Here is a 26,220-nt window from a genome sequence, read left to right as displayed (position 1 = left end):
TTAATTTCATAGGAGATTTTTGGTTTTTGTTTATTTTCATTTTTTTTTGTTTTTTTTTATTTTTTCCTATAAATTTAGAACCTAAACCTGTTGATAAATTAACTCTAGTCTATGTTGTTTCTAAGTAGCAAAATGGGTTATAACGTCATTATAAAATTTATTATTGTTTTGGAGAGATTTTAAAAGTTTTTTTTTTACATTTGAGACACTCTCTCGTTTCATGGTGTTTCGACAATACGTTTTTACTCTTTTGAGACAAGAGAAATAGCGTTCATTTGAGGCAGAATTTGCCCACATTTGAGAACAATAATTTATTAATTTCGGGAACAGTTTGTTGTACCTAATGAACTGCAGTATATAAAATTATAAATACTTTGTAACTTATCCCACCTTCCGAAAATATTTGAATCAGCATATAAAATTTCATTTTCTTATTTTATTTGATTAAAGAATGATGGATAATTTTTAATGAACTTGTCTAATAGGTATTTTGAAAATTCTTTGGCGTAACTTTGACAGTGAGCAAATAAAGCGTGGGTGTAATAGTTTTAACTTTTACTTGGAGACCATACAATGCACCGGACATCAAGGCAGCGCCGTCATAAGTCTGCCTTACCAATTTATTTTTGATATCAAAAAATTTTAATCTGTCCTTTAAAACACCAAAAATATATTCTGTCTTATGGCTTCTACTCACGTCTGAAAACCTAAAAACCTCTCATAAATATTAGACGTAACGCGTATCGAAGAACAATTGATAATTGTGAATGACATGTTACCTCTATCAGTAATTTCGTCTACTTCTACCAAAAAGGATCAAAATGTAACTACTAATTGATTCTTTCGTTCTGTGCTGTTTTAGGTACGCCGCTAAATCTCTTCGAGACAGAAAGTAAATTAGAAAATTCCAGATCGTATTTGTTAAACAATTTTATTTGTTCTCTATAATTAACTTCCTGTATATGTAAGTACTATACAATAAAATTCCTGACAACTTAAAAAAACTACAATATCATTAATTAAACGACGTAAAACTACTTATTTCATAGTTTCATCCCGGGCGCGCTAGTAAGGTACGTGGCTAGGTACGTGCCTTGCTGCCGTTTGCAGATCACCGATCGGCAGATTGGTATCTGCCGGACTTGCCATTCAAATGAATGGCAAGTACGGGGAATGTATAATTGGTTACCTATCGGCTAATATTCCATAGCTTCTTATTACACGCAAATCGTCAATCTGGGGACGGCTTGCCGAAGCAGGCCTATCGCAATAGGGTTCATGGCTATAGGATCATTAATTTGAAAAGTCACTTCCGATCGAATTTTTTAAAAAACAATGAATAAAATTTAGTCTGTATTATCTCACAGATATTTTTTTATTTCACAGAAACGAATATTATCAACTCTGATTAAATTAAATATTTAAAAAAAATCTATAATGTGTCCATAAATGTGTGGGTCGGCACTGCCCAGCTGCCGACCCTGACCAGCCTCCACTGCATTTGGTTTCTGTTTCCCAGACCGTATCCTCCTGTAACATGCTTCTCCTTTTTATTCCTCATTAACTTTTAACTACAACTAATTGTAACTTTTGCGTTACAATTTCCCATTATGATTATATGGATTTTAAAATATTGTCCATGTCTTCGTAGAAAGTTTCAATATCTCTCTAAACATTAATTTCTTTTTTTTTTCTCTAGGTAGACGATCTTATAAAAGTGAAGTGCTTAGACAACTTACGACTAGCCACCATCGGCAGATACCTGACAACAGAAGACGATGACGAAGTGTTCGAGATCGACGAGAACCGGCCCAGCATCCTCACCAACGGCTACACCATGCCCAATCAGTCCAACAACAAACCCAACGGAATGCCTCAAAGACTGGCCATCAGGAACGGACTGAGCACGTCCAGCGCCATAGATATCTTCGAATTGCTGTCGGCGTACTCGCCCAGGCCGGTCGTGAGGGAAGTTTTTAACTTCACGAGAAACGACGAACCAGCCGTGAGGGTGGCGTCTTGGAACCTGCACGAACTCGCCTACGAGAAAGCCGGGAATCTGGGTGTCAAGGAGGTCATTTGTAGGACGATTCTAGAGAATGGGTAAGTACTTTTTTTATAAAAATCCACAAGGAAAAAGTTTTCCTGTAGCTGGCTGTATACCATGTAATACAAAAAACATTAAAATCCTTTAAAAAGGTATATGTTTAAAATCCCTAAAAAGGGCTACATTACAATCACATAACTAGTTTTCGACTGGTTTACCAGTCATCATCAGTGCTTACCTAAAATGAATATAAGCTGGTAAAATAATGCAAAGATTTTGAAATTTTGACTACAGTTAAGAAAAGTTGTAGGTTATACTCACGTTAAGTTTACATGCTAACCACCAAGCTATAATTTACAAAAATATGAGGGTCAAAGCCCTGTAAAAGTAATCCGTCAAGGAAACATCGGTTGAAAATGCTAACTTAAGCGTGGATGTTTGAAATAAACTGCTCGTCAAAAGTTAGGGATATAGAAAATTCTGCTGAATTTTCATAGTAGATTTTTCGTGAACAGATTAACGGAGTCCGCTATTTTTTTTTTTATTATTTTAGATTTTTCTTTAGTATTTACACAGTTATGCAAAGGTTTACTCAAACTTTTTTTTTGTACTTATACCGGGTGGAAGAAAAGAAATGTTTTTCTTATGTTAAGTTTGACACACCCTGTAGGGAGGACGAGGTACAAATGTGAGTATACATCGAAATCGTATTGTAGTCTTATGTTTTGTGAAGATTTTGTTTTTTGAATGTCCCTGATATCTTTAAAAACAAAAAAATAGACGGTTTTGTAGTTGAACATGTTTTTTAACCAAAACAAAAGTTTGAGACACCTTGTAGAGAGAAAAAGGGACAAAGGTGAGTATACCTCGATATTATGTTGTAGTCTCATATTTTGTGAATATTTTTTTTTTAGTTTCTCTAATATCTTTAATAACAAAGAAACTAGACGGTATTACTCTTTAATATGTGTTGTAACTGACGACATGTATCACATCACACATGTGAAACACAGAAACACATATTAAAGAGTAATACCATCTAGTTTCTTTGTTATTAAAGATATCAGAGAAATTAAAAAAATAAAATATTCACAAAATATGAGACTACAACATAATATCGAGGTATACTCACCTTTGTCCCTTTTTCTCTCTACAAGGTGTCTCAAACTTTTGTTTTGGTTAAAACACATGTTAAACTACAAAACCGTCTATTTTTTTGTTTTTAAAGATATCAGGGACATTCAAAAAACAAAATCTTCACAAAACATAAGACTACAATACGATTTCGATGTATACTCACATTTGTACCTCGTCCTCCCTACAGGGCATCTCAAACTTAACACAAGAAAAACATTTCTTTTCTTCCACCCGGTATAAGTACAAAAAAAAAGTTTGAGTAAACCTTTGCATAACTGTGTAAATACTAAAGAAAAATCTAAAATAATAAAAAAAAATAGCGGAATCCGTTAATCTGTTCACGAAAAATCTACTATGAAAATTCAGCAGAATTTTCTATGTCCCTAACTTTTGACGAGCAGTTTATTTTTACTAATATGCTCCAGGTAACATCTGAGCTGTGATATGACTTGTTCACGTGGTGGAAGTTTGGCAGCAAGTGACAATGAAATGGATAGAAACCTCTGAACGACGACAAGACAGAAATGACAGTTCCACAGGAGGTTGAAAAATTAACCTGTCATATTTAAAGACTATGGTGTACAGCTTGTTAAAATTAGAAATTATGTAACAACACACTCCATTGTGAAAATTATCATTTAAAATTCAGTAAACCAGATGTTGTAGTTAAAATGTATTCACGTATACTGTCAGTGGAGGTGGTTAGGCAAACCACATTACACAAATGTTAGTATTCGAGAACTCAGTAACTCGAGAAGTCAGTAAACAAATCTTGTTGTCAAGAGACCTAAGATTTAAAAAAGCAATTTTGTGTTGATTTAAAGTTATCGAATTTATTTAACTTATTGGCAGCTGTTGGAATTTGTGTAAGTTTAAAAAGAAAAAGAAATCACAATGGGGGTGACTGAGGTGTAAAAATGTCTTAAATAATCTAGGGGGATGTATCATTAAGAAAGCACAAGCTCAATGTCAAACTCAAAAGTGAGTATAACCTACAACTTTTCTTAACTGTAGTCAAAATTTCAAAATCTTTGCAATATTTTACCAGGTTATATTCATTTTAGGTAAGCACTGATGATGACTGGTAAACCAGTTGATAACTAGTTATGTGATTTACTGTTTTTTTTTTATCCACTGATCCAAAATTATTGTCATCATAGTAGGCTCTGAAGGACAGATATAGCCATACGGCGCATGTCTATCATGAATTTAAATGAACAATACTTGTCAGTTTACGTCAACTTTGACTATGTTCAGATACAGTATAATATAATGCTAACGAATCAGTAGGGTCCCTCTCGATTTTGACGGTTCCAATTTTGCAATTTTGCACTCCTGAGACAAAGTTTTGAATACGCTAGGATAACGACAACGACCAATCACGGCAAACGTAGGATGCCGTTAATCTGTCATTAATTGCATTAATTGCATTAACCTGCAAAGCACTAAAATTTTTGATTAATTCAGTGACGTTGTCACCAAACTGAACTGTACAGTCCAAGAGGCAGCGCTGAAAAATCTCTTTGAATTTACTAAAGCTAGATTTTTCACAGTTGATTACTGTGATTGTGTAGAGAAACATACTGCGGTCGGTCAAGCGAAACATAGAACAGGGGTTACTGAGAGGGTATCAAAGTTGCTTTCCTACGAAGGTAATTACATCCATTTACTAAGGCTGAAAATCAGTACACACATTCTAAATTAAATATAAATAAAAGTTATTATAGTCGGTCAGCTGTATGACGGGACAGAGCCGGTCGGTCGGCCCCAGTGAATGTACAGGGTTATTCACTATATTTTGACCCCCTTGTAAACTGCTTTATTTACAGAATTAGAAAAAAATGTAAAATACAAAAGTTATTCGATTTTTAAATTATGATTTTTTACATATATATCGTACTAGTGACGTCATTCATTTTAGCGTGATGACGTAATCGACTATTTTTTTAAATGGGAATAAGGGTCGAGTGCTAGCTCATTTGAAAGGTTATTCAATTTCCTATTCAGTAATATAAACATTAACATGATTAATTATACAGGGTGTCCAAAAAAATTAATTGTTTAATTAATATTAGGGTAAATTAATTGTTTAATTAATAATTCAAAAAATATTTTGGACACCCTGTATAAATAATGATCTTAATGTTTATAGTACTGTATAGAGAATTGAATAACCTTTCAAATGAGCTAGCACACGACCCCTATTCTCATTTAAAAAAATAGTCGATTGCGTCATCACGCCCAGATGGATGACGTCACTAGTACAATATATATTATGTCAAAAAATCATAATTAAAAATCGAATAACTTTTGTATTTTACATTTAATTTTCGTTTTTGGGTTGGCAATCCTGTTTTTGTGTGTATTCTGAAGAAAATCATTAAAAAATAGGTATTCATTAAACAATTGTCTAATACCAGTTAATAAATTTCATTACACCGGTAATGTGGTAAGTTGGAAATCACATTGGCAACTCGTTTTGAAATTTTCAAGAATTTAGAGGCTCTTTCAAACTCTCAAAATGCTCTACTGAAAAATTAGGTTAGAACGCAAAAAATATACAGGGTGATCTATTTAAAATAAGAAAGTTCATTAGATTTTTAGAAAAACGGAAGATCTGACAACAATGTAAATACCACCATGATATCGACCGCATCACAAGACTAGAACCTATAAAAATCGTGCAAGTCGTTTTCGAGATTTGCTTTCCATATATAATATTAAACTCTGAATACGCGAAGATAGTATTTTTTAGGTAATTAGGTAGTAAAGTAGATTAGATAAAGAGATTAATGGTTTGACGTTCGTGGACAAAAACGACGACACAACCGCATACATATTATTTTTATTTAAGTATACACCTATATATAGTTCGTATTCTAGCTAAAAATACTTATACCTAACGTATATTCTTTGTCGCATTATTTCCTCCTCGTTTTATTGATTTGCATCCTGTTGGGAACTCGGTATTGTTAAATTTTGATGACGTCTAGACAATACTTTTTATATACCCTTAAAAATATACGAAAAATACTGCCCGTAAAAATTTATTGATCGGAAATTTGTATACAGAGTGAGTTTTAACAATTTTTTTAAATGATAAAAATCAATTTTTTCGGCCCGGACAGATATTATTGTAGGTTTTTTTGACCATGGGGAACATTGAAATTACGAAGTGTCTAAATTCAGGTTCAAACCTTATTCTATCTAGCTTCCGATAAGTGTTTTGGGCTTATTTCATTTTAAAACATTGTTTTTTAGTTAATGCAGTCCGATCGCCCGTCCTCTCATAAGCGCTTCATTAACAATTAAAAAAACAATGTTTTAGAATAAAGCCGGGTCCAGACTATGTAACAAAACATGTTAAGTAACAAAGTTTTGTAACTTGTTAAAGAATTTTAAATAAAAAAGTTTTAAAACACAGTGTTATATAACATTTGGCTGGTTATGTAGCATGTTTTATGTTATCCAACAGATGTCGGTATACATCAAAGAAAGTTATAAAATATTGTTATAAAACCGCACCGCGATTGATCTACACTTAAACACGTGTTATTGGGTGCGTTCACTAGACCAGTGCGCTGTGTCAGCGCTTTGAAACTGTTTAAGAATTTTCGGGTGAACGTCAATGTCAATTTAGGCTAAACTTCAACGTGTTAACGAAGCGGCCGCCATTTTATTCAACGTTGGATTTGCATCGCTTCGTTGCATTCCCAATCATAGAGGTATATATTAACATAGAGTGAGCCTACCTTCCGCGCTTCTTGACGACAAGATCTCATGGACTGGTTTGCGGCATCTCCTTCTAACACATTGTATCGAGAAAGTAAGATGACATTAAGTGTGAGTATATGTACGGAAGGGGAGGACAACTCTCGCAGCTTTACTATGCGTAAGAGTGAAACAGCACTAATCCAAATAAAAAAGATGGTGTCGTCACTTCGCTCTGAATGACACTCTCTCTATGCTAATATATAACTCTATGTTCCCAATAGAGGTTTTTTAATAAAGAGACTTTTATTTACTTTCGAACCCGGGGTAGTTGTTGACGACGGGTAGTTTTCAAGCAGTGCCCCACAGCCATGTTTACCGACATATTTTTTGCCATTATTTTCTCAATTAATTGTTGGTGTGTATGTATGCGGTCTATGCAGGACCTTCCTGAAGTAAATACTGCTTGATCATCTACGATTTTTTTGAGATAGGTTTTTCCAATTTTTGTTTCAGTATTTTCCCATATAACCTGTCCATACATGCTATCACACTAATGCCCCTGTAGTATTAATATTGAAATATTAAAAGCTGTTTTTGAAATACCTATTTTAATGTAGATTTATGCCATGTAACGATAATTTGAATATTTTTTATCATACAATGTCTATTTCAAGAGTTCACACGACATTAATTTTTTGTTTAACAATTGGATCATTGATAATCGGGTGACTTACTGATATCGATGAATAATTATTACAGTGTTTTTCTTTTCAAATAAAAGACTGTCTGGTATTTTTCTTGTGTTGTATCTATCAAAAAAGATCTTTTTTTGTTATCTACAGTGCGTCCATAAAGTAACGCATAAATTCGTTATTTCGTAAACCGGCGACTTTAAGGAAAAATCCCGAAACAGCTCGATTTTTAATGGGAACAGGGGTCATGTGATAGCTCATCTAAAAGGGTATTCAATTCTCTATCCAATAGTATAAACATTAACATAATTATTTATACAGGGTGTTCAAAAAACATTTTTTTTAATTAAAATAAGTGAGACAAAACGAAGAATATATGTAATTTATTTTAATTCAAAATGCATTTTACTACTGTCAGTAAAGAGAAAAAAATTTTATTTGACAAATAAACATTGATTTTCGTTTAAACGAAATGTTCAAACTGTCAATAGACAGGTGGGTGGCAGCTTTAACATTAAATTTAAGCGAAAAATAATATTTATTTGTCAAATAAACATTTATTTGCTGTCGTATTTTGAATTAAATAAATTACATACATTCTTCTTTTTGTCTCAATTATTTTAATTAAAAAAATGTTTTTTTAAACACCTTGTATAAATAAATATGTTAATATTTACATTAGTGAATAGAGAATTAAATACCCTTTCAAATGAGCTATCACATGACCCCTATTCTCATTAAAAAAACATCGATTACGTCATCATGCCCAGATGGATGTCGTCACTAGTATGATAAATATGCCAAAATATCGGAATTTAAAAATAAAAATCGACCTGTTTCGGAATTTTTCCTTAATATTGCCGGTCTACGAAATAATGAATTTATGCGTTACATTATGGACGCACTGTATATGAAAATCAGTACGTAATATGTATATACAGGGTGTCCCGAAAAGATTGGTCATAAATTATACCACACATTCTGGAGTCAATAATAGTTCGATTGAACCTAACTTACCTTAGTACAAATGTGCTCATAAAGAAAGTTATAGCCCTTTGAAGTTTCAAAATGAAAATCAATTTTTTTCAATATATCGAAAACTATTAAAGATTTTTTATTGAAAATGGACGTGTATAATTCTTATCGCAAGATCATCTTAAAACAAAATTATAGTGAGATTTGTCCACCCCATAAAAATTTTATGGGGGTTTTGATCCCTTAAACTCCCCAAACTTTTATGTACGTTCCAATTAATTCATTATTGTGGTACCATTAGTTAAACACAACGTTTTTAAAACTTTTTGCCTCTTAGTATTTTTTCGATAAGCGAGTTTTTATCGAGATGCGGCTACTTTTTTAATATATTTACATACAATTTTTGTGGGAGTTTTGTGCCTTTAAACCCCCCAAATGTTTATGTACGCTCCAATTAAACTATTATTGTGGTACCATTAGTTAAACACAGTGTTTTTAAAACTTTTTTGCCTCTTAGTCTTTTTTTTTGATAAGTCACCTTTTATCGAGATGTGGCTTCTTTTTCAAAATATACCTAAAAATGTAAATTATATATAAATTTTCAGATTATTAACAGGTCTCTATAATCATATACAAATATGTGGTGGATTCGATAAATTATATTCAAAATAACTCGATAAACACTGGCTTATCGAAAAAGTCCTAAGAGGCAAAAATGTTTTAAAAACAGTGTGTTTAACTAATGGTGCCACAATAATAATTAAATTGGAACGTACACAAAAGTTTAAGGGGGTTTAAGGGAACAAAACCCCCATAAAAATTTTATGGGGTACACAAATTTTACTATAATTTTTATTTAAGATGCTGCTGCCATAAGAATGCCACATGTCCATTTTCAATGAAAAATCTCTAACAGTTTTCGATATATGAAAAAAAATTGATTTTCATTTTGTAACTTCAAAGGGCTGTAACTTTTTTTGTGTGCACTATTGTATAGGTATAGGTAAGTGAGGTTCAATCAACCTATTTTTGACCCCAGAATCTGTGGTATAATTTATGACCAATCTTTTTGGGACACCCTGTATATTACCCCAGGAAACAAAGCTGCAAAACTACTTTAAAAATAAAAAAAAAACATACTAGGCGCTAGTTTTTAACTGGAATATCTGGAGAAAGTCTATAGAAAAGGTGTGTCATCTCGTTGGTATCGAAATTTTTACCGCTTCATGGTTTATTATTAACATTTAAGCAAAAAAAACCGATTTTTTTCATTCATTTCTATATTGTGAAAAAACTACGCATTGTAGATGGAAATGTACAACAGACGACTTTCTTAAAAAACTTGCTCTTTAAAATGAGATTTTCTTAATTATAAAATGTTTATAAACAAAAAAGTTATTGCAAATTAAATCCGCAAGTAAGAGGTTTTTTAATTGTTTATAATTATTGAAAAAAATATTTAAAACTATTTCCCAATCTCAGTTTTTCTGTACATAATTACTATTCGCTCCGTGCATGACTGACGCGACATCTAGCGTAGTCGCCTGACATTTTTGGCGAACACAATTTGACGTTTATTTATTTATTTATTTATTTATATATTAACGGGCAATCACCCAATTAAAATACAGTATAAACATTAATCACAGGAGATTTATAACCTAACCTAAAGTAAATTTAAAAATTTTAATCATACAAACTCTCTCTCTCTCCTGTCGTTTCCCCATTACTGAGGATCGTGATTTCTTCCAATATTCCTAACAATGTTTCTCCATTGGTCTCTATCTTCAGCTGCTCTAAGAGCTTCGCAGAATGAGTTTCCAGCTGAATGCTTTATTTGGTCAGACCATCTAGTTGGTGATCGTCCTCTTGATCTTCTCCCCGGAACGTTTCCAGAAACAATTAATCTCTGCAAACTGTCGTCACCTCTGCGAACCACGTGACCAAAGAATTACAGAATTCGTTGCAGACATAATGTGGACAGCCTTTTTTTAATATTGAGTTGGTTTAGAATGGAAACGTTTGTCCTATGAGCTGTCCAAGGTATGCGCAGCATTCTTCTCCAGCACCACATCTCAAAGCCATCAATTTTTTGGCGCTCGCATGCGCGAAGAGTCCAAGTCTCTGCTCCGTATAGAAATATTGAGAATACAAGGGCATTCACCAGTCTCATCTTGATATTTTGAGAGATAGATCTGTCTTTCCAAACTTTAGTTGGGCGACTCATCGCATTTTTTGCCATACCAATACGTCTCCGAACTTCTGTTTCACAGTTACCATCGTTAGTTATACTAGACCTGAGATAGACAAAGGTGTTTACTATCTGGTATTCCTGTAATATGTTAGTCAGTTGAATAGTGTCAAATCTGTCGACCACCATTATTTTTGTCTTGGCTTTATTGATTTTCAGACCAACTTTATTGCTTTCGTACTCAACTCTTCGCAGAAGATCAAACATTTCTTGCTCATTTGCTGCTATAAGTGTAGTGTCATCAGCAAATCGTAAATTGGAGACTTTCCTACCAGCTACTGTTACTCCACCGGCCCATCCTTCTAAAACCATCCTCATGACATGTTCACCATAAATGTTAAATAAGTCAGGTGACAACACGCATCCTTGTCTAACACTTCTCTCGGTCTTGAATTGGTTTGAGAACTTCTGATCTAGTCGTACTGTCGCTATATTAGACTGGTACAGATTTTTAATAAGTGTCACCAGGTGCATTGGTGCGCCCATTTCTATTAAAATTGACCACAGATTTATCCAGCTTACACAATCAAATGCCTTTTGGTAGTCAACGAAGCATATAATCATAGGTACTTGAAATTCTCTAGACTTTTCAATGAGTTGTCTCAGGTTCAGGATTTGTTCCCTTGTACCTTTACCCTTTACAAACCCCGCTTGTTCCTGAGGTATTTGGGAATGTAGATAGGTTTTTAATCTGTTTTTGATGATATGCAACAAGATTTTACTAGCATGTGTTATTAGTGACAGTGTGCGGGAGTTTTCACATCTGGTAGTAGTTCCTTTTTTGTGTAGTGGGATATAAATTGAGGTACACCAATCAGATGGCCATTTTCCTGAATTCCAAACAGCGACACAGACAGAATGGATGAAATGTAATCCTTTGTCACCTAGTAACTGTAGTATTTCACATGGTATTGAATCAATGCCTGGGGATTTATTTCTCTTTAGTGATTTAATTGCATCTTTGACTTCAGCGAGTAAAACAGTAGGTTCTCTAGGGTAGTCAGAAGGCCACTGATTTTCTGCTGATACCTCGTTATTTTTATATAGCTCGCCACAGTAGTTTCGCCATGTTTCCAATATTTCATCAGTATCGGTCTTTAAATTACCTTCCTTATCTATTACAGACCACGTTTGAGGTTTAAATTCTCTGGTAAGGAGTTTGATCTTCTGGAATAAGTCCCTCGGTTCATTTCGACAGCCATGTTCCTCTATCTCTCTGCATATTTGAGAGATGTAATCAGCTTTATCTTTGCGGCACTGTTTTCTGATTTCTCTCAATAACGCTCTGTATTCATCGTTTGTTCCGTATCTAGTTTTATGTTCTTTTCTGCGTTGAATCACAGTCCACGTATTATCGGATATCCATGGCTTACGGCCAGTGGAAACCGCTGCCTCACAGTCTTTTGCAGCCTCGATTACCTTATCTTTCAGATAGATCCAAGTGCTCTCAGGGTCACTATCTACTTGGTCTAAAGAAAGAGCATCTTCTAGGTTTTGTTGGAAGTCATTGATTTTTGTTGGAGTTAGAGACATGGCTTTTCTCTGGGGTCTTCTTTTGGGGACTTTAAAACGAAGTCGAACGTTCAATACCAGGAACCAGGAATCATACAAACTAGGAACATTAAATAAAAAAACATTACCAAAAAAAAATATGATACACAAATGACATACTGTTTGACGTTAATGTAACATTTATTTACCATTTTTGATAAAATTTATTATACAAACAATAAGTTTGAGTGTCAAATAAACGTCAAATTAAAAAGCCAAATTGTGGAAGTTCTCTGAAGAAAATATCAATTTTAAGGGTTTTTCTTTACTGTTTCGTTATAGTTTAGTTGTTGGTGTTAACATTAATTAAGTGTACATCGAAAGCAATTAGGCAGCGTGAATTATACACTCACCGGCACAGAATTCCGCCGCCCAAAATTTTTTATTAAGTTTGATAATTTATAACTTTATTATTTGTACTCCGATTTTCAAGATTCTTCCACCAGTTTGTAGGTACGTGTATTGATATCGTTTGGTATTATTCCGGTAACACAAAAATTGGTTGTCCGGAAGTGTTGTATTTCCTCCTAACTTTAAAACATTCTGTGGAATAATGGAAGGGCTGGTTTTGTTTCATAGTCCTGTCATATTATCCCGGAGGCATCACTAAAATTTTGCTTTTTGAATTATCCGAATATATCTCTTTTCTTGTAAGAGCTGTACCAATTTTTGTAAATAAAAACACTGATTGACTCATAAAATAGAGGTTGGATTGATAAGATTAGAATGGCCCGCATGCAGCCCAGATCTCAATCCTATTGAGTATTTATGGGATGAATTAAAAAAAGCTATTCGCCGTCATCCTAGGCCTCCAGAAAATTCGGTACAGTTATGGCCCTGGTAGAGGAATATCGGGCTATTCCCGAGGCAAGGATAACACATCTTTATTAGATGCTAAACAGATTGCGAGCAGTCGTTGCTGCAAGAGGTGGACATAACCGCTATTGAATTGTTTTGTTTTGTTGTTAAATTTGTTTTGTTTCATTAATTTTAGTGCGTTTGATATTTTTAATTAAATAAACCTTCAAAGCACTGTTTTTAATTACAGCTCTTTAAGAAAAGAGATATTCAGATAATTCAAAAAACAAGACCTTAGTGATACATCAAGGATAATACAAAAGGAGTATGAAACAAAATCAGCCCTCCAATTTTTCCACAGAATTTTTTAAAGTTAGGAGAAAAAACAACGCTTACATTCACTCCCGTATAATGCCATCTAAGCAAAAAATTTTTGTTACCGGAATAATAGCAATTAACATCAATACATGTACCTACAAACTCGTGCAAGAATCTTAAAATCGAAGTACAAATAATAAAGTCATAGATTGTCAAACTTATCGGAATCAAAAATTTTGGGTGGCGGAATTTTCTGCCGGTGAGTGTATATATACATTTAGCCATATCTTAATTTTTTTAAATAAGATTTTTTGCATCTGGTTTTGGTAACACGTCAGAAAAAGTCACGCGTCGCCACTGAATTACACCAGTAATCACATATGGTGCTGAAGTAATGTGTCTAACAGAGAAAGAGGAAGAAATATTGAGGATCCTAGAGAGAAAAATAATTCGGAGGTAGCAGGCCCACTAAACTTAGGTAATAATAAATTTAGAAAACTCATGAACCAGATTCGATGCCATATTTGGCATCGATTCGATGCCTTATTCGATGCCAAACAGATTGCGAGCAGTCGTTGGTGCAAGAGGTGGCCATACCCGCTATTGAATTGTTTGCTTTTGTTGTTAATTTTGATTTGTTTTATTAATTTTAGTGAGTTTGACGTTTTTAATTAAAAAAACCTTCAAAGCAGTGTTTTTATTTTCAGCTCTTACAAGAAAAGAGATATTTGGATAATTCAAAAAGCAAACCTTGTTCTTTTATGCCTCCATTCTGTGTAAGTGACCAAGTTTCTGTTCTGAACCATATGTTAGCACTGGTCTTATTAGTGTTTTGTAGACAGTCAATTTAATTTTTCTAGGTATTTTTGAGGCCATCTGTCTTCTTAAGCCATAGTAGCAATTATTGGCGAGCACCATTCTTCTTTTAATTTCTTCAATGACATAAGTATATGAAGGTGTCGACACCTTCCAGTTCTAGGTCGTCAATTATTATTCTTGTAGGTGTCGGCTTGCTTAACCTAGTGCAACACATATATTTGGTCTTTTGAACATTTATATTTAGTCCCACTCTCTGTGCAGATGCTCTTAACAACTGAAATGCTTCAGTCAGAGATTCTTTAGATCTACCTATGATGTATATGTCATCTGCGTATCCGACAATTTGTACTGATTTAACGGCAATAATAAGGTAAGCGAAATATCTATTGAAAAAAATTATTATTCAATCATTTTTCGCCAAAGTTGTCACATTTCACCGCTACATTAATATTTATCGCATTTCGCTGGCATAGTTTCGTGTATCCCCACCATGGTCACGCACGGAGCGAATATTAGTCTGATTGGATCATCGAAAAAATGCCATTTTTGGGAAAAGTTATTTACCAGCTATGTTAGTGCTGGAATCGAATCTTAAGTTTGCATATACAGTGCGTCCATAAAGTAACGCATAAATTCATTATTTCGTAAACCGGCGACTTTAAGGAAAAATGCCCAGACAGCAGACAGGTCGATTTTTATTTTGAAATTACGATTTTTTGGCATATGTATATATCATCCTCGTGACGTCATCCATCTGGGCGTGATGACGTAATCGATGATTTTTTTAAATGGGAATAGGGGTCATGTGATAGCTCATTTGAAAGGGTATTTAATTCTCTATCCAATAATATAAACATTAACATAATTATTTATACAGGGTGTTCAAAAAACATTTTTTTAATTAAAATAAGTGAGACAAAAAGAAGAATATATGTAATTTATTTTAAATCAAAATGCATTTTACTACTGTCAGTAAAGGGAAAAAAATTTTATTTGACAAATAAACATTGATTTTCGTTTAAACGAAATGTTCAAACTGCCAAGAGACAGGTGGGTGGCAGCTTTAATATTGAATTTAAGCGAAAAACAATATTTATTTGTCAAATAAACATTTTTTTCCTGTTTTCTGACAACAGTAAAACGTATTTTGAATTAAATAAATTACATACATTCTTCTTTTTGTCTCAATTATTTTAATTAAAAAAATGTTTTTTTGAACACCTTGTATAAATAAATATGTTAATGTTTATATTAGTGAATGGAGAATTGAATACCCTTTCAAATGAGCTATCATATGACCACTATTCTCATTTAAAAAAATCATCGGTTACGTCATCATGCCCAGATGGATGACGTCACTAATATGATATATATGCCAAAAAATCGGAATTTAAAAATAAAAATTGACCTATTTCGGGATTTTTCCTTAATGTCGCCGGTTTACGAAATAATGAATTTATGCGTTACTTTATGGACACACTGTATGCTAGTAATATAGGTATGCAAATTATGCTTAAATTATGTAATAACTTTTGTTTTAAAATAACCAAAGTTATTAAAAAAAAATGATTTCAAAGCGAAAAAAGCAAAGATGTGTTTTTTCATAACCTTTCAGAGTATTTTGTTTTTTTAAGAGTTACATTGTAAGTAACAATTTAAGATGAATATTATTTTTTAAAACAAAATTTGAGACCTTCCGAGGAGAATGAGACCAAATAAGCATTCCACTACGTAACGTTACACTACCTCACGCTAGTTTCTATAAAATGAGTTAATTCTCTTTTCCTTTTAGGTTTTCCATCATAGCTGTTCAAGACATACAGAACGTAATAGCTCTGAGAATCATCTGTGACGAACTAAACAATCCCAAACTGCAAAGAGTGAAAGAGTGGAGTAAAAATAACCATCACAACTGGAATTTCTGCATGTTAGATGTTCACAATTCGAAATTGGGATTTATTTATGATTCAGATGGAGGTAAACAGCAAAAATATCATTTAACGTTTAGGGGAGTCAATACAGATTTTGACTTCGGAAAAAATCAAACAAGGTAGAACTTTTTGTAATTTGATTAAGAAATGTTTAATAAACAACCTGTCAAAAAGTTCTGCTCGAGAAGTGGGTGCTTCATTTTTTATTAAACAAATGAACTGCGAAATTAGTTGTTTTTTTTTTTAAAGAATGTGTGTGTGTACTTTGTACGCACGTAAGAAGTTATTCTTCTATTATATAATTTCAACGAAGTAAATATACTTAACAGGTTATTTGTATTTTATTTAAATATTAAACGAACTTTCTTATCTACCACTTTCAAAAAATTTTTATTAAAACAACCAAAAATTAAAAAAATATATGAATCGTCCAGGATTGGAACCCGCAACCTTCCAATCATTGGCCCAACGCTCTACCAACTACGCCACCGAGCTTCTTTAAGTGACACGTAAGTTTCGGATATAATTACACAACACGGTGACAAATAGACATATAAAAATGTTATACCTACATACATAATATTTTATTATCTTACTACAGAGAAAGACAAATCCAAAAATTATAATAAATAATACATTTACTAAAAACACTAATATATTCTTTTAATGACTTATTTGCGCTGATACAGATACATACATACCTATCTTGAAAGATTAGCAACGAACTATTACTGTCTGTGTGCGCATGCGCGCAGATTTATGAAATTTTACTCTCAATCGCGCCTAAAGAAGAATAACTTCAATAACTCCGAAAATATAAATCTTAGAAAAAAACAGATTGAGCATTGAAAAATTCAGAAAATTTTACAAAAAATCTTATACCTATAAAGATTTTTCTAAAATTAAATTGATAGCTTCTATAATTTTTTATTTATAACTATAACGGTAAAGTCGCCCTTTTCACACACATTGGCGCACGCTTGAGTTATTTTAATTTAATTATTTAACTAATTGATCAAATGAATTTTACAAATTGGACATGAAAGGAGAACAATTAAGCTATCTTATGGTTATAATAAAAAGAAATAAAATGTATGGGCATAAGTACGGTGTGGGCAGAAAGTGAGACTTACATGAATTTTATTTAAAAATGATTTAAAAATGTGTAACCAATACAATTTTACCTATAAAACTCTCAAATTTGCACAACTTACCATTCAGGTATCTTGCTAAACGATGTTTCATTAAAAAAATCTCAAAAATTTAATTCCAATGATACGACGTCTCAATCAGGCGCGGATCCAAGGGGGGGTCAATTGAGTCAATTGCCCCCTCCTTGAGACCTCCCCTGGTGTCTACTGACACTTTTTTAAGAAAGAGATTACGATTAAACATAAATAGTGAATTTTGTGTCCTGTTGATAACTGAATAACTGAAACATAATGTATGGCAGAATTCCTTGGAAAATTATTAAAAGTCTTTGAAACATAATAAATGAAAAATTCCCACAATAAATATGTTTATTACCATCTATTCAATTTAATGCCAGAGACCAGATAAAAATATTAAATGCCGCTGCTATGTTATGGTAATTTGATCATTTAAGAAAACCCCCCGAATAAGAGCCGCTTTTAGAAGGATGTCCAAGTCCAAAGTATTATGTAACAGAGACCTAAAATTGGCATTAAGGATCCATCTACTTCGCTGCTACGTGTTCTCGGTATTACTAGGTTTTTTCTAGCAAACAGTCAAACTAGTCAGAAACCGTCAGCAAACAGTTGGTCAGTGAGAGAACATCATACAGTCACCAGTGCTATCCCCTCTACTCGCGCTAGTCCGCTATTCGCTGATGGTTTCAAACCGTTTGAAACTGATGCTAGAAGCTAGAACAAACCTAATGTATGGTGTCGAGTCTTGGACTGTGAATAAAATCGATCTAAATCGCCTTGAGGCTCTCGAGATGTGGTGCTATAGAAGAATTTTAAGAGTTTATTGGATGGAAAAGATTCAAAACTCCACAATACATACTAGAATGTCTCGGCAAGACTACGGCGATTATAAAAGCCATCAAGAAGATAAAGCTGGAGTATTTCGGACACGTAATGAGAGGACCCAAATATAGGTTGCTACAAAATATTATTCAAGTGAAAATAGCAGGAAAACGCAGTCCAGGACGGACGAAGAAGAACTTCATGGTTGATTTAGGATGGGAGTAAATAAAATTAAGATAGCTATGATGGTAACCAACGTTCTGAAAGGACATGGTACATAAAGAATAAGAAAATAACAGCCCATCCCGAAAAAGAAACCTGCGTACGCCAGTGACGAGAAAGTTTTTATTTCATTGCCCCCACCTTGCAAGGTTGCTGGATCCGCCGTTGGTCTCAATTGTACAAAAAATGTAATTTTTGAAAATGTCGTAGTTTTACAGAATTACTACCACTTTAAGAGGGTATTACTTAAGTTTGAACAGATATATTACAACTTATATGTGTTTTTTAAAGCTTAAGATGTACTCTTTAAAATTCACTAAATTATTTTACTTTAGAAATGAAATAAACAACTTCTTTTTAAGAAAATTAAGATAGATAAAAAATGTAATCCAAAAACCAAAAATTATCTGTTAAAAAAATGTTTATACGAAGTCGTCAAAACTTTTTTCTGTACAACTTACCTAAAATACCTTTAATAATAAGCTTAAACAATAATAAATGTTAAAAAAATTTTTTTTGGGCTCTTATACAATATGCGTAAATTGAAACCTTTTGAAAACTTCTTTATTATCAATTTTACAAAAAAAAGTTATTCTTTATAAAATTCTCTGCGTAGTATAGAATCTAAGATGCAACCATCAGATATCAAATGTTATTAATTTTATATGAGGTATGTCAAAAAATATGAATTTCGTTAAAGACTAAAGTAACTTTATATTTCATAATATCGAAAATTGTTATTAAAAAAAGTTGTTTGTAATTAAAAACTGTGTTTTAATATTCATTTACATCCTTCTAATTGAAATATTCTGAACTATAAAGGCACTTAAAGCGAAATTCATATTTTTTGACATACCTCGTATAAAATTGAAAAATTTTTAAATATTATGGGTGAATTTTAGATTTTAGATCAGATAGACCATTTTATGAAGAATAACATTTTTTTTTGTAAAATTGATAATAAAATAGTTATCATAATTATTGTAATAAAATGATGTTGGATATCCGTATTTTGAGAAAAATTTGCGATTTTTTTTTCAATTAGAAGGAAGTAATTGCATATATTTTTTTTTTATTTTATAATGGCTTTGGCTTAGCCAATTAGCCAGACTATTTGTTTTTTAATTGCATATTAAAATATAGTTTTTAATTCCAAACAACTTTTCATAATAACAATTTTTGCTATTCTGAAATATAAAGGTACTTTACCCTTGAACGAAATTCATATTTTAGACATACCTCGTGTAAAATTGATAAAATTTGATATCTGATGGTTGAGTTTTAGATCTTAGACCATGCAGAGTATTTTATGAAGAATAACATTTTTTCGTACAGTAGAACGTCAATAATCCGGATTAATTGGGACCGGACCCCATCCGGATTATCAAATTATCCGGATTATCGAAATTACCCCAAAAAAGTCCAGTATACATATTAAAGTACAACAAACGTTTTAAAATTTTATGTTTTCTCTTGTACAGTAAAGTGTCTAGAGGTGAAATTAATCAAAACATTCTTTTATGTTTAAACACTGTATTGTAATTAATTTTTAATACCACCATGTGTACAGTAAAAACATCAGACACTATTTGGGCTTTTAAAAAAATGTGTAAAATATTTTTGAACTGCGGTAGAGGTTCGTTTTTCGCAACGAAGTTCTTAATTTATTTTAAAAAATTCAGATATTTTTGCTAGATACAAATCCGGATTATTGACGGTCCGGATTTTTGGCGTCCAGATTATCGACGTTCTACTGTATGAATTCAACGATATTTTTAACATTATTTATAAAACAATTGTTATTGTTTAAACAATTAATAAACAATTAGCGGCGAAATCTGCGAGTAGAACTTTTTACTTTAACATATTTATAAACTAACAAAAACAGTTTAAGAAAAATATAAGCTTGTTTGATTTTTTCCGAAACAATCCATGTTTTCGATCTACATTGACTCCACTAGAAGGTATGCGACTGTACAATATCCTGAAGTGACTCCAGCAAAAAAATAGACTCCAATTTCCAATCCAAAACAAATCCCGCCTGGACTACATAGAAATGTAGTAACTACATAGTCAAGGACTTTTTATTTTTTGTTTTGTTTTTAATAATTGAGTTGTTTTTTTATCTCTATTGATTTGTGTTTCAAGAAAACGAATTACGGTAACAATTTTAACAATTATTTAGTATTTCTTAATTATTTATCATTATATAAACCTCCCTAGCATGTATCAGAACAACTTTTGATTGAAACAGACATGTTTTTAATTATGGCGATCAAATAGGTACAAAGATCATGATTTAGTGCAAGCAAGGCCAGGAAAAAAATTATACGTCCAATTTATCATACTTACATAAATGTTTATAAATGTTTGTGCTGATATTTATACAAAAAATTCGATTTAGTGTGTATTCATGCACGTGCTTTATCTTTATTCTATCCATCTATATTCTATAGTCATTTTTGTTAATTTAAAACGGGAGTTGGCTGTATACCATATATGTAGGTAGTTAAAAAAAAAGAATGTGTGTGTACTTTGTACGCACGTAAGAAGTTATACTTCTATTATTATGTTCACTTATTATATTATTTGGTTCACTGATGATGGACTGATAAGTCCGAAAACGTTTTGAACGTAATCCGTTTGGATTTTTAAAATTTTTTTAGATTTTTTTTTAAATATACCAACTACACTAGGAAGTTTTACTTCATGTTAATTTTATTTAACTAGATGGTATACAGCCAACCTTCGGGTATTATCCCGTTTTATTTTTCTATTATTATGATTTTAACGAAATTAATATACTTAACAGGTTATTTGTATTTTATTTAAATATTAAACTAACTTTCTTTACCTACCACTTTTAAAAATTTTTTATTAAAACGATACCAAAAATAAAAAAAAAAGAATATGAATCGTCCGGGATTTGAACCCGGGACCTCATGATCTCCGGTCACACGCTTTACCACTGAGCTATATCTCTTCTGCCTTGACAGGTTACAAGCTTTCTCATACATACTGACCAAGTGAAGTACATATACAAAAATACTTTAAATATACTTACTATTATTATAAAACATTTTATTCCCGAGGAAGACAAATCCAAAGACACAAAAATTATAATAAATAATACATTTACTAAGAACACTAATATATCGTTTTATATGATATAACCTGACTTATTTGCGCTGACAGCTCTGATACATATATCTTGAAAGATTAGCAACGAAATACATACTGTCTGTGTGCGCATGCGCCCGGCATGTGATAAAATTTCACTCTCGATCGTAAAGAAGTATAACTTCAAAAACTTTAACATCGAAGAAATTTTTATAATTTGTTTAGCTTTGCTGGTATATCTTGATGTCTCATTTGGTTAAATAATTTACTTCTTCCAATAAGGTCTGGTCTGAATTCTACTGAATCCTTGTTGGTAGTCCCCATTTTTTTTTCTGTGAATTGAGTGAGTTTTTATCGTATGAGGACTGTTAAAATTTTGTTTGTTGTACTCAGTAGAGATATTCCTCTATATTTGTTACAGTGTGTTACTTCTCCTCTCTGTGAGCGGCCGTGGGTAACGGAATAAACGCTGGCCTCATACGCCAGTAGACGTGGGTTCGATCCCTGCCAAAGACAAACCATTTTCATTTCCAATAATGACACGAGCCGTCTCACCGTGCCTCGGAGAGTACGTTAAGCCGTCGGTCCCCCTGGGCTAGTGTAAAATTTCAGCTTTTTTCCACTTTTTTGCTCAAATCTCGAAAACTATTAACTTTTAGTAAATAGTCTCTTAACAGAAATTAAAGTACTTAAAATTATCTACAAATATCGCTATTTACTTTTTTTTTCAGACGAACCGTTCGGTCTAAAGTACCAGTTGAATATTGCCAATTTTTAACGGTCTCGGCAGAACCCACTTTTTACATTCCAAAACTTTATTTTTTATTAGAATGCTGTCATTTGATAAATTTCTCCTAGTTTTCTGTACAAATAATAAATGTTAGTTCATAGGTATGGTATGTCTCTTGTGACAGCTTCCATGAGTCCATTCCGTCCTAAGAGGCCGGGAATGTCTCTGCTTTTCCCTTAGAGCCACAGAAGATCAGGCACAGATGGAGTCACAGTTTCAGTTGGTGTGAACATTTCCTTCGGATCTGTTATCTTGATTTCTGATAAACCTTGAGGTTTTGTCCTTTTAAAATGAATTAGTTGAACAGCTCCCTGACTTCCATAAACCTCAGGCGCGGGTTTCTTTTTTATCCGAGGAATGGATTGCTTAGGAGCTACTGCATGTTTTGGTGCAATACAATAAATGTCACATATGACGTGAAAAGTGTGGTATTCGTCGATTGTATGTACGTTAAAATCAGCGTTATCGTACACCTGCTGACACTTCCAGGCGAACAGCTTCTGTATAGGATAAACAAAACCCCAAAGAGGAAACTACATTAACCTATTTTCTTAAGCCGTACTTTTTGTAGAGAAAACGGGCAACTCTGCAAGGAATGGTGAGACCAACTATCTGGGCCTGACTGCCGCTACAAGACTTTGAGCAAAACGCTGATTTTAACCCTTTCTATGCCAGGCCTTAATTTGCATGTTGGTCCCTCAATCCCAAAGGTTTTTTCATGCTTAGAGTCCCATTGCCTTAGATATACGTCGCATATAAATAAACAAATAAATGACCAAAACATGTTAATGACTTTTTTTTAACCAACTTAAACGTTTTCTTTGAAAAACTAGAAAAATATAGCATATAATATCTAAAATATGTGAACAAATATTTACGGCAATGGGTCCGCATGACTTGTTTTAGGTGCCAACATTTTGAGGCTTTGGGAACAATAATCTAACATTTTCGGACATATTTCTACGGCATTGGGACACCAATGAGTCTAAAATTTTATAAGCAACGCATATTTTCGGCTTTGGTAAATTGAGACCATAACACCTTGGACGTATATATACGGCGGCTGGGAATAGACCCACTTTTTCAAAAATATATATATGCAGCGTTGGGACAGAAAGGGTTAACGTACATACAATCGACGGATACCACACTTTTTACGTCATGGGTGGCATTTCTTGTATTGCACCAAAACATGCAATAGCTCCTAACCAATCCATTCCTCGGCTAAAAACTAAACCCGCACCTGAGGTTTATGGAAGTCAGAGAGCTATTAATCTAATACATTTTGAAAAGACAAAACCTCAAGGTTTATCAGAAATCAAGATTCGAAGGGAATGTTCACACCAACTGAAACTGTGACTCCATCTGTGCCTGATCTTCTGTGGCTCTAAGGGAAAAGCAGAGACATTCTCGGTATTTTAGGATGGAATAGATTCATGGAAGCTATGAGATGAGACATGTCATATTTATATTATGAACTAACATTTATTATTTGTACAGAAAACTAGAAGAAATTTATCAAATGACAGCATTCTAATAAAAACTAAAGTTTTGGAATGTAAAAAGTGGGTTTTGCCGAGACCGTTAAAAATTGTCAATTTTCAACTTGCACTTTAGACCGACCGGTTCGTCTGAAAAAAAAGTAAATAGTGATATTTGTAGATAATTTTAAGTACTTTAATTTCTGTTAAGAGACCATTTACTAAAAGTTAATAGTTTTCGAGATTTGAGCAAAAAAGCTGAAAAAAGCTGAAATTTTTCGATTTTCTCGCAATTTTTTCAATGTTCCGGTAAGAAATTTTGTCCGCAAACCTCATATTCGGATTCAGCAGCCCAAAATACATATACATATAATGAAATAAATCAGAACTACCCCAAAACTTTCTCACTAGGGAGCTCGTAGAGTGCAAATTGACTGAATCACAAGTGATGTTGAGAGTAGGTAATACTTTAAGAATTAAAAAAATATTTTTTTAGGTGTTCCTGTCGACTTGATATCTTTAAGTGAAGGACCTACGGATACGAAGAGCGAATGTGAGGCTTTGGTGGCTTCGTTTAGAGTGGGCAACATAAATATGCAATTGGTCAATTTGATGTTACACAAAGGCACAAACATCGAATTGCTGAACCAGAAATTCAAGGAATTGACCACCGAGAGCGATCTGCTTATGGTTTTCATCGACTTTACTGACGTAAGAATGTTGACAGGTAAGGAAAACTTATACAGGGTGATTGATTAGTAGGGTAAAGCTCCGTAGATCCGTTATAGTAATAGATAGCGATAAAAGTTATTAACAAAAATTGTAGCCAACTTTGAGCTTCACATTACAGAATTAGTTAGAATGTTACAGGGTGTTCGATAACATAGTGGCAGATCAAACTTATGTTTTTTAAATAGAACACCCTGTATTTTTTTATATTCGCAACCTTTTTAACTTCTCCATTACAAAAATATAAAGGTTTGGTATGTTATACAGCGTATTTACAAAGTTATAACCAATTTTATATGAAAATCGTAATAAGTTCAACTCCCTGTATAAATAAAAATAAACAAAACGGCAATGGTTTATTGATGCCATATTTTTTATCTATTTTCAAAATTTTCATAAATTATTGATATTGCTAATTTTCTTTATATTGAATACAGGGTGAGTCAAAACGCAAATACATTATTTTCTCAGTAATTTTAAATGGAACACCCTGTATTTTATGTCACTTTCGAAAAGTATCATTACCGTACTTTAATTTGTATACAACATTCCCTATGTCTAAATTTATTAGTTTTCGAGATATTTTCATTTTTCCATGGACTAGTAGCGTGGCCAGGCCACCCAGATTTCCAGAATTTAATAAACTGGACCGATTTTTTTGGGGTTACTTTAAGAATGAAGGTTATAAAATGCCTCCAACAACAAGAGATGAGATGAAAAATAGAATACAAAGTGTATTTTGAAGTGTTAATATACAAATGCTTCGTAGTGTAAGTAACTCATTCAATGACCGTTTTTAGGCATGCATAAATGTGTTAGGAGGTCATTTTGAACAACCTATGTAATTAAATATTTAAAATATTTTATTAAAAGTAGCTTTTAATTTTTTCAAATATATTGTATTTTGTGTTCATGTTTTTTTTGTAAAATTTTTTACTGATAAATTATTTTTCGTTCTTTATTTGTTACATTGTTACATTTACATACAAAAGTAGTTTTTAATTGTTTTCACAAAATGTTGTATTTTGTGGTTGTGTTTTTTTTTGTAAAATTTATAACTAATAAATTATTTTTCTTTCTTTATTTGTTACACTTACATACAAAAGTAGTTTTTAATTGTTTCAAACATGTTGTATGTTGTATAATAAACTTGTGTTTTTTTTGTAAAATTTATTATTAATAAATTATGTTTCTTTCTTTATTTGCTACATTGTTACATTTATTACCAGATTGATAATCAGTAATCGTAAATTGTCAGTTTTACACAATTCAGTCATGGCTTACTTAAAATTTGGAAAGATTTAGACCCGTAATTAATAATTTCCTCTGAAAAATGAAAATATCTCGAAAAGTAATAAATTTAGACATAGGTGATTTTATATAAAAATTAAAGTACGGTGTTGGTACTTTTCGATAGTGATATAAAATACAGGGTGTTTCATTTAAAATTACTGAGTAAATAATGTACTTGCGTTTTGACTCACCCTGTATTCAATATAAAGAAAATAAGCGATATCAATCATTTATGAAAATTTTGACAATAAATCAAAAATTTGGCATCAATAATCTATTGCTTTTGTGCTTATTTTTATTTATACAGTGAGTTGATTTAAAAAAAAAACATAATTTTGGTTTGCCACTATGTTATCGAACA

General features: G+C 32.4%; 1 protein-coding gene across 1 annotated transcript in view; it reads left to right on the top strand.

Annotated features, from left to right (window-relative positions):
- LOC126889259 (endonuclease/exonuclease/phosphatase family domain-containing protein 1-like) overlaps positions 1-26,220 on the top strand; it is an 82,923-nt gene that overhangs the window by 45,423 nt on the left and 11,280 nt on the right. The window contains exons 2-4 of the mRNA XM_050657368.1: positions 1,700-2,103; positions 16,095-16,279; positions 24,334-24,564. Coding sequence (XP_050513325.1) covers positions 1,700-2,103; positions 16,095-16,279; positions 24,334-24,564 — 820 coding nt within the window. The remainder of the gene's footprint in view (positions 1-1,699; positions 2,104-16,094; positions 16,280-24,333; positions 24,565-26,220) is intronic.

This window comes from Diabrotica virgifera, chromosome 8, assembly GCF_917563875.1.
Source record: "Diabrotica virgifera virgifera chromosome 8, PGI_DIABVI_V3a".
Taxonomy (NCBI): Eukaryota; Metazoa; Arthropoda; class Insecta; order Coleoptera; family Chrysomelidae; genus Diabrotica; species Diabrotica virgifera.
Note: the sequence above shows the minus strand (reverse complement) of the source record. Positions and strands in the feature narration are given on the sequence as shown.